Raw genomic sequence first — 16,764 nt, 5'->3', positions numbered from 1 at the left:
GTACAGGTGTCCTTTTGAAAAAGTGAGATTTGATGTTCATAGATTATTGCATTGCAGACAAAACCCACGTCTTGGAATTTGCAAATTCAACTTCATTGCTTATATTGATTCTGCCAAGTCAGCAACTTATGCTTTTTTTACTGAAATTTACCAAAATTCCCTTTCTTCCTTAAAATCCATGCCCAAGGTTCATTTCTTGACCAAATTGAGTAATTCAAATTGGAAATTTGTGTATTTTATCATTTCTCACCCTTTTACACTTCAGATTTTCTATTTGAGCCTTAAAAGTTGCCACTGTGCAAAAATACTCAAAATAGTTCTCTTTTTATGAAATGTCCAAAAAGTTTGTGAGACCTTACAACAATGCAGTGATGCACACTAGGTCTTCCTTGTTCATGTGATAAGGAAATGATCCATGTTGGTCGGTAATTTGCTATATTGGGAACAGAAACCATGTTTTATAAGTTGTATTTTCTTGATTCAGTTCCAAATGCACACAGTTTGTCTGCAAATCTGTCCTCCAACACTGTTGTTGACATTTCCAGGAAATACATGCCATCATCATTAAGATGCATGCAAAGGCCAAGTCAAGTTCTGAAAGATGATATGAGTTCCAAAACACCCTTTCATCTTGTGCCATGACTCTATGTCTAATTTTACAGTGCTTTAAAAGGGATTTCCATTATTTCCACAATTTAGGAAAGGTATGTCAATAGATTTAAAATACATGCCTAGGGCAAAGTAGGCATGCCCAGATCTTGGAATTTGCACTCCAAGTATTTTCAAGTATTTAACACCCATATATGAATTCAAATACATGCAGGATAGCTTTCTCAGCCAGTTATGCTCCGGCATTAAATGGTGTACTCCTTATGCATTGCAGTTGATATTCATTCATAGAGTTTGTTTGGATTTCCTTCCCTTTCACAAAATATCTCTCAGCTTTGTTTGAATTGTGTGAATATTCTACTGGAAAATAAGCAGTACGAGGTTATAAGTATAACTAGTTTGCTGATAGAAAGTGTTGTCTGGAGGCATATCAGATTGAGAATAAGTATGTTGAATTTCCTTGAAATTCTGTTTGCTGCTTGAATGAACAATCTGAAGCTACTTTTATTTTCACCAGGACACAGAATTTCTCAACAATAGAAGCAGCAGAATCAAGCACAGATAAATACACTATTACACAAGAGACAATAATTTTCTAGTGAACCCAACTGGGAAAACCCTCTTCTTTGGTTTAGTATTCTTTATTGATAGAGACTAAGCAATCTGATTTCTTACAAGGAAAACAGTGACCCAGAGAACACACTTGTCCTCCCTATACTAGCTGGACACACCCTGCAAACTATCAGCCTCTGCTCACCTCCTTCCTTGCACTGAGTTAGGTCCGATTTCTTTGTGCACAGGCTGCTTATTTCCTAGCACAGGAGGCTCCCTATTACTTAGGACTAGACTCCTATTTCCTAGCACAAAACTGCAGCAAGGAAGCTCTCTACAATACTGCACGCCACCTTCTCTAATGTGCACTCACAACATGGAACTCTGCTCACACACAAACTTGTGCAAGGCAACAATGAATAATTCTGTGTCTTCATCCTCCCTTTATGCTATTCGATCATGCTATAATTGGGAAAATTATAATTAGACAATTACAAATTTGGAACTGCAGTTGTGATTGACTTGGTTAACTGAGTTTGAACTGAATTCTCTCCAATCATGACTTGGAGTTTATAACTTGTCCTTGCCTCAATCTAAACTGAAGCTCTCAACTCGTCTTATCCAAATTCGAACTGCCACTTTGGAGACCCAGTTAACTGACTCTCCAACTCCATGCATGAATCTGCTAAATCGTTCATCTCCATGAACTCGTTCTTGACAAAAGAAAGACATCTTGTGGTCTTCCTTGACTAAGGTACAAGTCAATAAGGACCTTCTCTAGCAACTATTTTCAACAAAGTAAACCCGGACCGGGGTGAATGAGATTCTTTCTAGTTTTACCACGATATAGTCTCTTTCTATTTTTCAATGCTTATACATGCCTGCCTTATGCAAAAGGAGCTTCAGAAAGTTGAGCGAATGGAAAATTCAAAATACCCTTCTCTGACAGAGTAGGGACCTTAAAGTCTACAGTTTGTTTAGATTCGAACAATGAAGTCAGTATTGTATGCAGGAAATTCAGTGCTGAAAAAAATAAATTTTGATAAATTTTACATTTCATAATAACCAGTTAAAATTTCCTTATCTCTACATCACGCCCTGTCTTGACGTTCTATTGATTTTTGTTTTTTTATAACTGTGCAGATTCGAGCACCAAATGGGCTCGCTTTTACACACAGATTTGCAACACAGTCCGCTGATCTTCCAGCACAAGAAGGAGAAAGAGTAACAATTGCTTTAGCAGCACCATCAAATGTTGGAAGAGCCATTGGTCCTTTCAGATTTAGTACAAGGACTCCTGGACGCAGACCCAGAGAGCCAATGTGCATAACAAATCATGTAACTGGACTGGAATTCCACCTGTTACAAGCTCCTCCTAAATATGGCAGTTCAGCTTCATTTGGCACGTCACTTATTGTTCCAGCAGTAGCTTTACTTGCAAGTGGAGATGCTGCCACTGCATTTATTGACCCTACGCTACCCAAACTTATTTTGTCTGTTGCAGCTTCAGCCATTGTTTTAGGCACTGCCATGAATACTTTAGTTTTGCCACAATTAAATCAGGTATTCATCTTTTTTTTCTTCTTTTACATTTTTTCAACTTATGCCTTTCTGGTGATAATTTTGCTGAATTTTTCTTCATTCAGTTCATATATATATTCCTAGAATTCACAAAACATTTCTATAATTTTTCTGGTTGAGAGCTACATAGCATTTCAGGTAATGTGGACATATACTAGTTCTTTTCTACTATCTTGAGATGAAGCTTTTCTTTTGGTTTACCTGCTTGTAGGTTAGTTTTCTACTATACTGAGTTATAGCTTCTCTTTTGGTTTACATGCTTGTAGGTTGATTTTCTACTATCTTGAGTTAAAGTCTCTCGTTTGGTTTACCTGCTTGTAGGTTGGCTGCATGAAATATAAGTCTTTATTAGAGTATGGTCCATTTGTTTAAATATGGTCTCTCGCTAGCTTCTATTCTTGACCTTTGTGGCAGTTTAATCAAGTGAAGATATGAGATGCATCATTTTTATTTGCATGTTTGGGAATCATTAGTTCAATCCCAACTGTAGACTAACTTTCTTTTTAACTTTGTAGACTAAATTTCATTTTAACTTTCGAGGCATTATCTTGTAGATTATGATTTAAGTCTGCCAGAATCAAGAGAACCACCATATTGAAAGCCCTCTAAACAATGGGAAGGAAGAACGTTTTCTCTGTGTATGTGTGCAGATTCTGATTTTATGCCCGTTAATCATGCAAATCCATTCCCTGCCTTATGCAGACACGTTTGGATTGTATCTTAGAGATTCAGGATATGCAACGGAGTGCTTGTGATTATCAGTTGGATCATACATTCATAATGTGTATTGAAGCATTGCATTTAGGATTTGCTTATCCAATGATTGCATGCACATGGCATTCAAACAAATGGTCCTCCATGTCTGCCAACTTGTTGCAACTTGCAAGTGAAACTCAAAAGCAATTTAAGGATTTCTTAAAGGAAAGCCAAAAAGCTGGGTCTGCCAACCTCTAATCCTAGCTGATGCCTTCCACATAAGGATACCTCCTAAGCTCCTGCTTGGGGGACTTTTTCTCACTTAGTGCTCAATGAAGTTCTTATCCTAGAATATCCGGAGAAATGACCCAGAACCCAAGAAAGAAAGTTCGAAAAAGAGAATAAATTTGTAAAAGGCAGACACGGTCTTTATCCTAGAAGCTAAGCTTGATGGAAACAAACTTATCAAACTATGGTGTCTGGACACTGCAGAAATGTAGAGGGATCCACAAAAGCTCAGTGGGTGAAGCTTAAGGCATAGCTAGGTGGGTCAATTATTCAATCCTTCTTCAATTGAAATAAAAGAGGTGGCAATAGGTAGGTTTTGGATAACTGCTTTCATCTTATCAAAAGCTTGTAACCTCTCATTCTACATTTCAAATTTGTAATTAACAACTTTTGCAAATCTGTAGCCAAAGTGCTGGGGGATGCTCTCCAAAAAGAGAGAAAGCCATCAAAAGTTACTTTGGATCATTGGAGGGAATGTAAATCTGATCATGGGATCCCATGGGATCCCATGAGAAGAAAGCTGGAAGAACACAGAAATCAAACTCTATTCTCTGAGAATTTTTCATTCCAAATAATTTAATAAACTGATGGTCGTTGAAGTGGTCTATATCTGAAACAAAAGAAGAATGGGGAAAATATTTTTGATGCGAAGAATATCCTGAAAGTGTGTTTAAAGTACTTTGAACCTATTCAAAGGAAACAAACCACAGAATACCCCTTCAGCTTTGAATTGATGTGGATGTCTTACAAATATTTTGAACCTCAAATCCAAGAATGGTGTAATAACCTCTCTAATTGAAAGGTACTTGAATGCATGTTTGTCATGAGAGATTGCAGCAGGTGTAAAATCTGTTAAAAGAGTGAAACACATATGTTTCGGGAACATCTTTAAGCTAAACACAAGTTTGGAACATGGAGTGAAAAATCTAGAAGAGTTGGAATCAAGGGAGTTGTCTAAGAAACTCATTAGCCTGGAAAATGAGTTAGCAGCCAAGCTAGATGATATCTACAAAATAGAAGAAAGCTTTTAGATACAAAATTTCTGCATCCATTGGCTGCAAGATGTGGACAAAATTACAAATTTTGTCCATATAACTTGTCGAGCAGGAGAGAGCAGGAGGACCTTTTTAGAGAAGCAAATTGCTTTTTCCAAAAATCCCTCCTCTCGAATGAGTGCCTTAGGAACTCCAATAGGGAGATGGCCATTTGAGGAATTGTTGCCTCAAAATCTAGCAGACCTTGGAGAGGGTGATCTAGGATCGTTTTTAATTGATTTCCTTAAGAGGCATAACTTGTGCAAATTTAGCTTAACCATGCAATCCACAAAGAATTAAAGCTTCATAACAGCAATAAAAAACAGAAGGCAAGAGTGCAAACAGATATTTAATCACGAAATTCATCCCTGATGGAATACGTCTCTGGGCCCGCTACCAATGTGGAGTGGCCAAATTTTATTAGCTTCAAAAAGTCTTGTTTTACAACAATTTGGGCATCTAATCTGCACCAACACTCTCTGCTTGGAGTCTATAGGAGGCTAGAAAAAAACCACTCTGAAAAAGGATGCTCCAAACTTCTCCAATTCAGCCTTAAAGTTTTGCAACCTCGTTGGTCTACAGTCCCAAACTGGGCAGTGTCATAATGTTTGTGCATCAACCCTTTCAACTCTACAACGTTGGCGCAGTGGCAATTATTTTAAAACATAGAGTCATTGGGGGCCTGATCAACCCAGGGTCGAGTTGTCGGCCTAGAACCAAATTACAATATAATTTTGATAACATATATCATATGGTTAAAAACGCCCGTGGTGGGATTAAATCATGTCACACCAACAAAACATTTGTTATAACACCCATAGTGGGGTCGAATAACATAACAAGAACAAACATTTCATTTTCTCTGGTGGTTACATGAAATATTACCTATGCGATGGTTTTTGAACTTCATCTCAGTGTAATGTATGGTGGTAGATTCACCGTGGTGGAACCTTTGGGTTGTTGTGGAACCGTCGACCAATTTTGGGACTAGAACCTTCATTTTATTGCAACCGTGGCATATTATGATATGTGGTGGCGGGTCTGCGGGCCGGCTCTGCAGCTTGCCACCCCCCTTTTCTTTTTAAACTCACATTTACATCATAATACTAAGTAGTCCCATGCCATGTTACGGCTGGAGCGAATGGCTTAGTTAAATTGTTGAACGTTATCCATTCGTTGCGGGGTCGAACCCCCATTTGCCACCCTTGCCAAATGGTTGAAATTTCCACCAGTGACCCTTTTGACTTCACTATGGTGCCACATGGCACCTTTCCATTGGTCCACGCGGTAGCATAAACTGGTCCACCTACAACCCTGTTAGCGCCACATCAGTTGGTCAAACCTGCCCAATCAGCCAATGAACGAACATGTCTCAGTTTGTTATTGGTCCATCTGTCAACACCACAGTGCCACGTGGCGCTTCTTGATTCTACCACGTGTAAGTGCCTGCACATTTTTTTTGTTGTTTGACCAAATCTTTAGATTGTCATGTATTTCTCATATGAGCACCGTTTGAGGCCGTTCAAGTTGCGTTGGATTCGGTTCACCAAGCACTACAGAACGATGCTGGTTTCATTTGAATATGGAGACTTTGAAATTTGACCATTTTCTAGATCCGCGTGGATCAATCCTCCCCATTGGAACCTTTTGGACCTCCAAAAGTGTTTTTAGCCATTCAACAATTGAGGATAAAACTCCCTCACTTTCTCGATCTTAATCCATGGCTTACCATGCTCCTTCAAGACTGCTATCATTGCTTAATCACTGACATCGGTTTTTATCTCAAATGGCTGCTGCAAATTTGGTAGTGCTATCACTGGTGCTGTGCTAATCTTCTCTTTCAAGATGTTGAAGGCTTTCTGCTGCATGCCTCCCCATTGAAAGGCCTATTTCATGCTAGTTATATCCAAGACCTACTTAACATGCCTAACATGCTCTTCCCAAGTCCTACTGAAAATTAGAATATCTTCTAAATATACAATGACAAAATCATCAATACGTGGAAGTGGGTATTGGATCTTGTTTAGTGTGCGGAATTCAACACACATCTTCCATGTGCCATCCTTTTTTGGCATCAACTCAATTGGAGAACCCTATGGCGAGGAACTTGGTGTAATGACTCCCTTGTCCTACAACCCCTGAACTCTTTTCTTTATTTCTGCCATCCTGTACATGCCAATATTGGGTAAAGGGGCATCTGAATATAATTGAATTTCATGCTTAATTTCCCTCTTAGGAGGCAAACCTGTTGTATCCTGAAAGAACTCATCATAGTTAGAAACAATCTCAAGCAATTCATTCTTATGCTTTGGATCACAACCTTGGAAAGCTTTATATGTATCAACTCTTACCATCATAAGCACAAAAATTTTATTGGAATTTATCAACCTCTTCATTTTTCGCACACTAACTAATGATAAGTTTGTTTTCATTTTATGCGCACCGACAATATATTCTATTCCATCCTTAGTGAGGTGATATTTGTTTTCTTCTCTTAAAAAGACAACCTTTTCTATCATATAGATATGGACTTCCAAGTACTATACCACATATATCCAAAGGCACAACATCAAGCTCTACTTCATAATGAGGCCATTTAAGTCATCAATTGCATTATGGATCCTGACACTGCTTATTTTGTTAAAATTTGTCTCACGTCTACTTTCTTTAGTTCCGAAGGAGAGTTTTATGAGAAAATTTGTGGCGTTGCCATGCGTTCACCCCTTTCCCTTGTGGTGGCTAATCGTTTCATGGAAGACCTTAAATCCAAGTCCTTGTCATCAGTTCTATTCTGGCCCAAACTTAGGAAAAGGTTTGTGAATGACACTTGCGTCGTTTGGTCTCACGGAAAAGAAAAGTTGGAGTTGTTTTTCCAACATCTTAAAAGCCAATCTAATTCCATAAAGTTCTTTATGGAATGTGAATTTGATGGTAGCCTTCCTTTTCTCGATGTTCTTATTTCAAAAAGGGTTGACGGTTCTTTCTTTCATCAGGTGTTTCAGAAGAAAACTCACACGAAGCAATATCTTCATGCGAGTTCACATCATTTCCCTCCTCAAAAGCGTGGTGTTCTCAACATCTTAGCCACTCAGGCATTACAGGTTTATGATGAAAATCACCTCAAAGATGAAAAAACCCACCTCCTTAAGGTTTTTAATAAGAATGGCTATAGCAGGTCCCAGTGTCTTAGAGCCTTCCTTAAGGCGGAAAGAGGTCCTAGGAAGAGGAATGATCCCAAGGATCGGTTTTCTGGAGTGCACCTTCCATTTATTCAAGGGACCACGGATAAGATTGCAAGGGTCCTAAAAAAGCATAATATTCCTTCGACATTTAGGCCCCTTAGCACTATTCAGAGCTCCCTAAGATCAGTTAAGGACCCTGTGAACCCCAAAGATGGGAAAGGTGTTTACATCATTCCTTGCTCCTGTGGGACTCCATATATTGGTGAAACTGGTCGATCAATAAATCAAAGGATTTATGAGCACACTGCTGACATCAAGCATGGTAGGTCTCGCTCCTCCGCTTTGGCAGAACATGCGGAAAAGATAAATCATCACATTTGCATTGAAGAGGCTAGGGTCATTGCAAGGATTGACCATTTTCATCATCGTAAATTTAGGGAGGCCTTGGAAATTGAAAAAAAGCCTATAAATCTGAATAGAGATGATGGTTGGAGTATCAATAGGTGTTGGATCCCTACTCTATCTTCCTAGGTCTCCCTTCTTTTCCTGTTTTTTTTTAAGTTCTTTTTATTTTATTTTAATTTATTTCTTATTTCTTTGTTATTAAAAATATTTATATTATTATTTTTTGGTTTGTTTTCTTTATATGTCTTGTTTGGTAATATTATTATTATAATCAATCTTATTAAGAATATTATTGATAATAGTAAATTTTTCTATTACCAATTATTTTTAATAATACTATTTATAATAAATTTATTTTAAAATTTTTCTTTCTATAGATCTATAAATATTATTTATAATAAATTTATTTTGAATAATTTATAGTAATCAATTATTTCTTACTATAGAATAATTTTTATAACGGTTTTGGAGTCAAACTAGCCGTTATATTCTTTCTATGTGTCTTGCTTGGTAATATTATTATAATTCATTTTATTAATAATATTTTTATAATAATAAAAATCTTATTAATAATTATTTTTAATAATATTACTTATAATAAATTTATAAATATTAAATAAATATTATTCATAATTAATTAATTTTGAATTAATTATTTCTTTCTATAAAATAATTTTATTAATATTAATAACAATTCTTGAGTCAAACTAGCTGTTATAATCTAATGGCTAGTTAGCTTTTCTCTACATCTATTTATTTCGATGCCTAGATCAGGTTCCTCATCTTGTCCTGAAGATGAACCACACTAGTTGGTTCTAAACGCGTCGACGAGTTGTCTCCTATAATTTTTACCGAAAGATTTTTTGTCGAACATATTATGGATCACAGAAGCTTGAATTCAAAAATTGCAAATCTTAGTTTGCGCTGTTGAGTGACTTGAAGTTTAGCATTGTCACAGACCCAACCAAGAGGTCATGGCTTATTGTGTGGTTTAGTTTCCAAACCCAACTTATTAACGATATCTTTAGAAATTAAATTGACTTGTCACTTGAGATCCACTATCAAATAAGGTGTCTAATTTTGTGTGCTTGGTAATCGCTCTAATATGAAGTAGTTCACTTCTTTCTTTTTCATCATTAAGAGTTTGTGAAAAAGAACTTGAACCAAAATGTAAAGTAGTTTTACCTTGCATTCCTGTAGCAAAGACTTTAGTCTCATCACATGAGTTTGAACCCAAATCTTGTGGTATTGTGGCAACAATCTTTTGTTTCCCTTTGCCTCCAAACCAATCTGGCCCTAACTCTAGATGCTACTTCCAACAGTGAGCATCATCATGCCCTTCTTCCTTACAATGGGTGCATGTCGGTTTCACTTCTTCTTTCTTCACTATAGCAGTCTTCTTTCCTCTATGCTTGCTTTCGGCAGACTTGAATTATTCTTTTTATGTGAAATTGGAATGCACATTTTTACCCCACTTCAATTTAAGTGGCTTGTACACAAACTTCATGTAAATTAGTAGGATCAAATAGCAAAATAGTATGACGTAAATAGCTATGTAACCCACCTATATATTTAAGCAAAGTTTCTTGAGTGTATAAAGGAATGTCTAAAATTAATGCCTTTTTCCTAAATTCCTCTATATAACTTTGCACTCACTGTCCTTTATTTTGTCTTAAAGTATGTCACTCCATTATAGATTTTTTTTGTATAACCAAGAGGGTAAAATTGTTTTTTAAGTGTTGAAGTAAACTCAAACCAAGAGGTAGAAACCTTATCGTCTTTATGAATTTTCTCTTGAAGCTTGCTTTCCCACCAAATGAGTGCTGTTCCTTCGAGTTACTATGAGACTAATTGAATCTTTAACTCGTCCTTCACAATTCGTTGGACTCTACAATATGCTTCCATCTGGCGGATCCAATTTTCAAGCTTCTCTGCATTGATTTCTCCATTATATATTAGGTTTTCAAATTTTACATCCAACTTCAACAATGGTTTTTCAGGATTGTTTTGATGAGGAGACTAAGGCAGAGAAGGGGAAGAAATAGGAGGAGAAGAAGTAGGGGGAGATAAATAATGAGAAAGAAGTGGACAATATTCTTTTCAATCTTGAACTCAACAAGAGCCTTCTTCCCTTTGTTTCTTCTCGTTATAAAATTCTTCCACCATCCTTTGCATCCTCATGAAGGATTCGAAGAATTCTGCTTTTGTTTTAAAAGGATTTCCACCCTTAGCTGAATCCATCTTTGTTTTTTGTGCAACTCTTCTTGAACCAATCTTAGGGTTATACTTCTCTAGTTGTCCTTCTCCTTTCTTCAATCTGGACCCAGTGAGCATTTACACTACAAGCCAAAATCAATCCCGCTCTAATACTAAAAATGATCTAGGATTGTTTTTAATTGATTTCTTTAAAAGGATTATATGTGCAAATTTAGTTGAACCCATTGACCCCTAGAGTGGAACCTGATGATTATATGAAGACTCCATGCCTAAGGATGATCCAAATGACATTTGTACCATCATATATCATTAGTCAACAAGAGTTTTTAAACTCTACTTCTATTTCTCATCATCTTTCTTGTACCCAGATTCCACACCCTGCGGGGAATTGCAATAAGTAATACTAGTAATGATGAGTTTTGAGTCTGTAATAGGCTTATGATATTGGGACTTGATCAGCAAACAAGTACACCTTGGAGTGTTTGTTTTATCTGATTAATTATCCCTTTTTTCAGAGGCGGATAATTTTCTGGGTTTTTTCACTCACCTTTTACCCCAAAGCCGGGTTTACGTTTTGAAAGTTGAGTCCGTAACACATCTTAGTGTCTAGAGTTGATGTATATTACCATACTAGATCACACAAAAAATTTCGTGGAATTTGGTTAGGTCTAGTTTTTTTTGTTTTGTTTTTGTTTTTGTTTTTTGTTTTTTTTTGGTTTTTTTTAAGATTTTCCGTACTGCGGAAATTGCTAATAAAATTGTATTTGTAATGTAATAAGTGATGTCTAGAGAAGTTGTTTGGGTTATGAGTATTGAAATTTGCACCTCTCACCCTCAACTTTCTACTATGACACACTTTGAGGTGTTAAAAATGTGTTTTGAACTCTCAAAATCCACTTTTCCTAAGTTTAGCGGAAAATTTGGCAATTAATTAAAGCCATAAATTAAATAAATGGAGAAAGATAAATATCCACACATGCTAAATGTTGTGGAAATGAGGTGGAAAATTATGGGGGAGTTAATGTGAAGTCCTAAGGTGGTGTGGACTCCTAAAATCAAGGGAAGGACGTGCTCAAATAAAATCAAATTTCTGGCATTAAATGAGAAAGCTGCTTACTTGGAAATTTGAATTTGTGAAGTTAATGCACATTTGGGAGGATTTGGAAGAATATTTGGAGACTTTTGTGGGAAATTGTCTCCACATGGGTTACCACCCATATACACTTGTCATTCCATCGTAACATTTGAATTTGGCACATAAGGGAAGAAGAAAATGATGTGCACTTGCTAGAATTCGATTTTTACACTTGGCATTGGAGCTCCATTCAACAAATTCAAATTTCTCTTTGGGATTGCCACCTCATGACACTTGTTTAATCACTTCTACATTGAGATTGACTCTCATAGTTCTATATAATAGAGCTTTGAGCTTTCATTTGTATCAATTGAAAACGCGCTATTGTGCTTGGGGAATCACTGCTCTCATGTACACTTATTTTCTATTGCAATAAAAGACTTTGGGGTTTCACATATGAGGTGTTGTTTTTCTTGAGCAAGGTAATATCTTGATCATTGTGTTTCATTTTCTACTTATGCTATTGTGTTCATTAGTTTCCATTATGCTTTTAGAAATTTGTTAATGTGCAATTATTTCACATTGACATTTGGTTTTGAGAGTTTGTTCTAGATAAAGTTTTATTGATTTTCCAATAAATCTCTACGATCTCTTTATCATTGTATTTCTTTTAACCCATGTGGATCTAATGTTTATTTGAAGTTGTGTAAAGACATCTCTTGGATCAAGCTTCAAGTGTGAGGGGAAATCCTTAGAGGAATCAACCCACTCTTGAGCAAGTTCATTGGAAAACCCGCGTTTATCATCTCCCAAGGCCTCATCTTACGATTTTGTGCTGCAGGGATCCTTGGCTTTTAGTTTGTGTTTCAAAATCCAATTTCAATTAAAATCATTTGTCTTGATTTCTTGTGGTAATAACGATTTTATTTCGCTATTGAAGAGCATGTTGAAAATTAGGCAAGAATTTGAGCTTTGCTCCAATTCCTTAGTCTAAATTTTGTAGAATATTTGTAGATTATATTTGCTAACTTTCTTTTTGTTTTCCACTAAGTTTGAGTGTGGGTTTTGTAGAAAATTCAGATCTATTTATGGACTATGCTCACCTTTTGTGTTGACAAAATTGAGGAAGCTAAAGTTTGAAACTCTTAACTATTTGTTATAGGACCCCAAGAGCACTTGAGGATCAACTTTAGGGAGGCCGTGGGCAATCTTGGATAACAACAATTTAGCTTGGCCGTGGGCCTTTGTGCACTTGTAATTTTCAGATTCAAGAGTTGTTTCTTGACCATTGTGGTTGCCACTTCTTGGAAGGAGATTTTGGTTCTTATAGACTCCTATTTTGTAATTGTATTTTCCATCTTTTGGGCAGCCCATTAAGGGGCCTTCTACTCATTTAAAAAGCTAATAAAATATTTATTTTTCTTGTGGGAGCTTGGGGTTTATCCATGACATCCTTTCTTTCCATTTAGGGAGAGACATGTGGATGAATTAACTTTTGCATCTTCTCGTTTTCCATTTTAACTGCATGTTTAAAATTTACACAACATCACTCATCACATTTTTATTTTGTTCAAATAAGTTTGTTACAATTCAACTTAAGGTTTTGCATTCTCCATTTTATATGATGATTTGAGCTACAAGAACTTTACTTTGAATAATCTACGCTTCACATGTTCATTAACTTAATTTTCTATAAGTCATTTTAATTTCATATTGCAAATTCAAGTCCATTTTTTTTGCAAAGTTAATCAATCTCGAGTTCACTTAATCACAAGCATCGTTATTTACTTATATGCAAGACATCTCTCAAGTTTTATTTGTTTTTGGATAAATCAAAAAACTATCATAAGGCAAAGAAAATATTTTTCACAAATCCTACATGGGTATGCAATCTTTTGTTTAAGGCAATTTCTATTATTTACTTAACTTTTGCAAATTTATTTGCATAACATAGTAGGCATATTAAATTAGTTGCATTTTACAAGTTTCTAAAGCCTTTTTCAAAATTAACCACCAACTTAAGTTGGTTGTATAGACATTTAGGGACCTTCCACCTCTATTGACTCCTCATTGTGAGATCCGAATTTTCGGGCGAGGGTGAAGTTTGTGTCTCTTTTGCCATGGATTGTTTCAGCCTTGGTGACCTCGACGTTGTGGGCACTGCAGGCGTAGCTTTAGCACTAGATATTTCAGGGCCTGGGGCGTCAGATACTATTGCGTCCACACTCAAAGCCTCAACGCGGTTGGTGGCAGTCATCTTCTCCATAAACAATTCACGGGCTTCAAGGGACATGTCTGTGTGGGCGAAGAATACCTCCCAAAACGCTTGACTCATCGATAGACAACAAATATCAGTAAAAAATCCAAGTGTGCAAAGTGTTCTTTATTGGACCGACATGCGTAATTTATAGGGGTTTTTGAATTCAAATCCGACTGTTCCCCCTCGAAGACCATTAATGCCATTTTGGCGGTAGATCTTCAAAGATTTTGGCCTTAAATGCTGCCAACCCGCTCCTTTTAACTGTCTTCTGGCTGTCAAATCATGAACAATGACTCCAATGGTCACTTTCCTGTTGCGCTGTGCGGTACCTTCCTTCATAGCGTAGCCCCCTACGCGCAACGTCATATATTGCATCTTTATCATTCTCCGCGCAGCCTACTGGCTGCGTAGTCCTCCAATCCTGGCAGTGTAGTTTATAGTCCCGTGCTCCCTTGCAACTACTTGGAGCACTATGATTGTCCTGCCGCCATATAGTCATTGCACAGGATCCCTTGTATACAACTTCAATCGACTCCCGTTCACTCTTCCTGGAAAAGGTTCTCCATTCAGCGTCGCGAGATGAACTACGTGGTGCACCTCCATCTGTAATTTCTTTGATAATATATGGTCCCAGTCAATGCATCCAAAATTTACCCGAAAATTTAGTAAACTATCATATAACAAGACCAGGTCGTTTACCTTGAACTTGCGAAGCTTGATGTGTCAATCGTGCCATGCTTTTTTGCGTTCTTTCTGTACTTGCTGATGGAATTCAGCCAAGAATCGATCCTCTTCAAGCTCCATCAGCTACGCGAGCTGTTCCTCCAAGGCTTCGCGATCTGCCATACCTGTGAGAGCTGCTATGCATAGACTAGGCACAATATACTCCATTGGCATCACAACTTCTACACCATAGACCAATCTGAACGGTGTTTTTCTTGTCAGCTTCTTGCAAGTAGTCCTATACGCCCATAGTACTGCAGGTACGCGCATATCCTAGTCATTTCGTTGCAAATTGTAGATCTTCGTCAACACGTTCTCCAAAATCTTGTTGAATGCCTCCACAGTCCCACTGGCCTGTGGGTGATATGGTGTACTCTTTTGATGGTAAACCTGGAATTATTTCGTTAGCGCACTGATCGTCTCGTTCAGAAAGTGTGTACCTCTGTTGCTCATCAACACTTTCGGGTAGTCAAACCTAGTTAAGACATATTCAAACAAAAACTCCACTGTTTTAGCCCCTATACAATCCTTAATCAGTTGTGCCTCTGCCCATCTTGTTAAATACTGCGTCGCAGTGATGATGTAGCACGCACCGGTTTTCTTCCTTGAGGGCTAAATTGGCCCAACGAAATCAATCGCCCATTCTTCAAATGGCTACAAAGATACTTGAGGATTCAGTTGCAACTGGTCCCTCCGCGATGGTCTGCTGGTTCGTTGACATGCATCGCATGCCCTACAATACACTTTGGAATCCTTATGCAGCGTTGGCCACCATAGACCTGCGTGAAAAATCTTATGCGCAGTTGCTTTTCCTGCATAGTGTCCTCCCGCAGCTCCTCCATGAACTTTAGCGAGAATGCTACTCCTCTCAAAATCTGGCGCATATCGTCGCAATATCTCATATGCACCCATCTTATATAGATGTCCCACAATCACCGAAAAGTTTGTCGCGCGCATTACTAGCTCCTCCTTTTGCTGACTTGTATACCCTTCCCGTGCCATTCCCGTAGTAAAAAAATGGATGATATTTGCAGAATGATTATCTGTTATGTGCACCGCAAAGAGCTGCACATCTGACAACCCTTCCTCCAAAATAGTAGGTTCCTCTCCTGTTTCGATCCGCGACAGATGGTCAGGTCCTACATTCAACCTCCCTGGCTTCACAATGACCTCAACATCATACTCCTGGAATAACAACAACCATCGGCAGATCTTCCCCCAAACACAGGCTTATTGACTAGGTATTTCAGGGTAGAATGATCTGTATACATCTTGAAATGTCCGCCCAATAGATTGTGCCTGAACTTTTGAAGTGCTTACACCATAGCCAATCCTTCGCGCTCTGTCATTGTGTATTTCTTCTCAACCTTCGATAATTTCCTCCTTGCGAAGGCTATAGGATGGTCCAGCTCTCCTTCACCGGCCTGTGTTAGCACTGCACCTAACGCAATGCAAGAAGCATGGACATGTACATGGAATTCCTTCTTCCAATCATGGAAGGCCAAGATTGGTGCGGTGATCATATTTTCTTTCAACACGTCCAAATTGCGTTGACATTCTTCATCCCAACAGAATGTAGCGTCCTTCTTCAACAATTTCTCCATGGGCGTGGTGATCTGAGCATAAGCTTTGATGAACTTCCTATAATATCCAGTATGTCCCAGCATCGCGCGCAGTTGCTTAACGCTCCTTGGGGCCTCCAAATTTACTATCACTGCAATCTTTGCAGGGTCCACTATCAATCCTTGCTTGCATACCACGTGACCTAGTAAAATCCCAAAGGGAACACAAAATAAACATTTCTTCAGATTCAACGCGATCTGGTACCTGCGACATGTATCCAACATCAATCACAGACTTGCTACATGGTGCTTCACTAAACCGAACAATGTCTAGTCATCAAAGTATACTTCCAAGAACTTATGAATAAACTCTTTGAACGTTGCGATGACTATGCGAGAAAATATTGCAGGCGCATTCTTGAGGCCAAACGACATCACAGTGTATTGAAAACAATCCTATTCCGTTGTGAAGGTTGTTTTGCTCCTATTCTTTGGCGCGATCTTGATCTGTTGGTACCCCGAAAATCCATTAGTGAACGTGTAGGCCTCCTGCCCTCCAACGTTGTCTAATACTTCATCT

General features: G+C 37.8%; 1 protein-coding gene across 5 annotated transcripts in view; it reads left to right on the top strand.

Moving 5' to 3' along the window:
• The window catches only part of LOC149234358 (Pentatricopeptide repeat (PPR) superfamily protein), a 104,247-nt gene that overhangs the window by 62,010 nt on the left and 25,473 nt on the right, over positions 1-16,764 (top strand). For all 5 annotated transcript variants that reach the window (XR_016246084.1, XM_089371804.1, XM_089371803.1 and 2 more), the window contains one exon: positions 2,305-2,724. Coding sequence is in view for 4 of the 5 variants with exons in the window: in XM_089371804.1 (XP_089227930.1) it covers positions 2,305-2,724 (420 nt within the window). In the remaining variant the exon portion in view is untranslated. The remainder of the gene's footprint in view (positions 1-2,304; positions 2,725-16,764) is intronic.

This window comes from Pinus tabuliformis, chromosome 8, assembly GCF_031772625.1.
Source record: "Pinus tabuliformis cultivar Carrire ecotype Pingquan chromosome 8, CPIR1, whole genome shotgun sequence".
Lineage (NCBI taxonomy): Eukaryota > Viridiplantae > Streptophyta > Pinopsida > Pinales > Pinaceae > Pinus > Pinus tabuliformis.
Note: the sequence above shows the minus strand (reverse complement) of the source record. Positions and strands in the feature narration are given on the sequence as shown.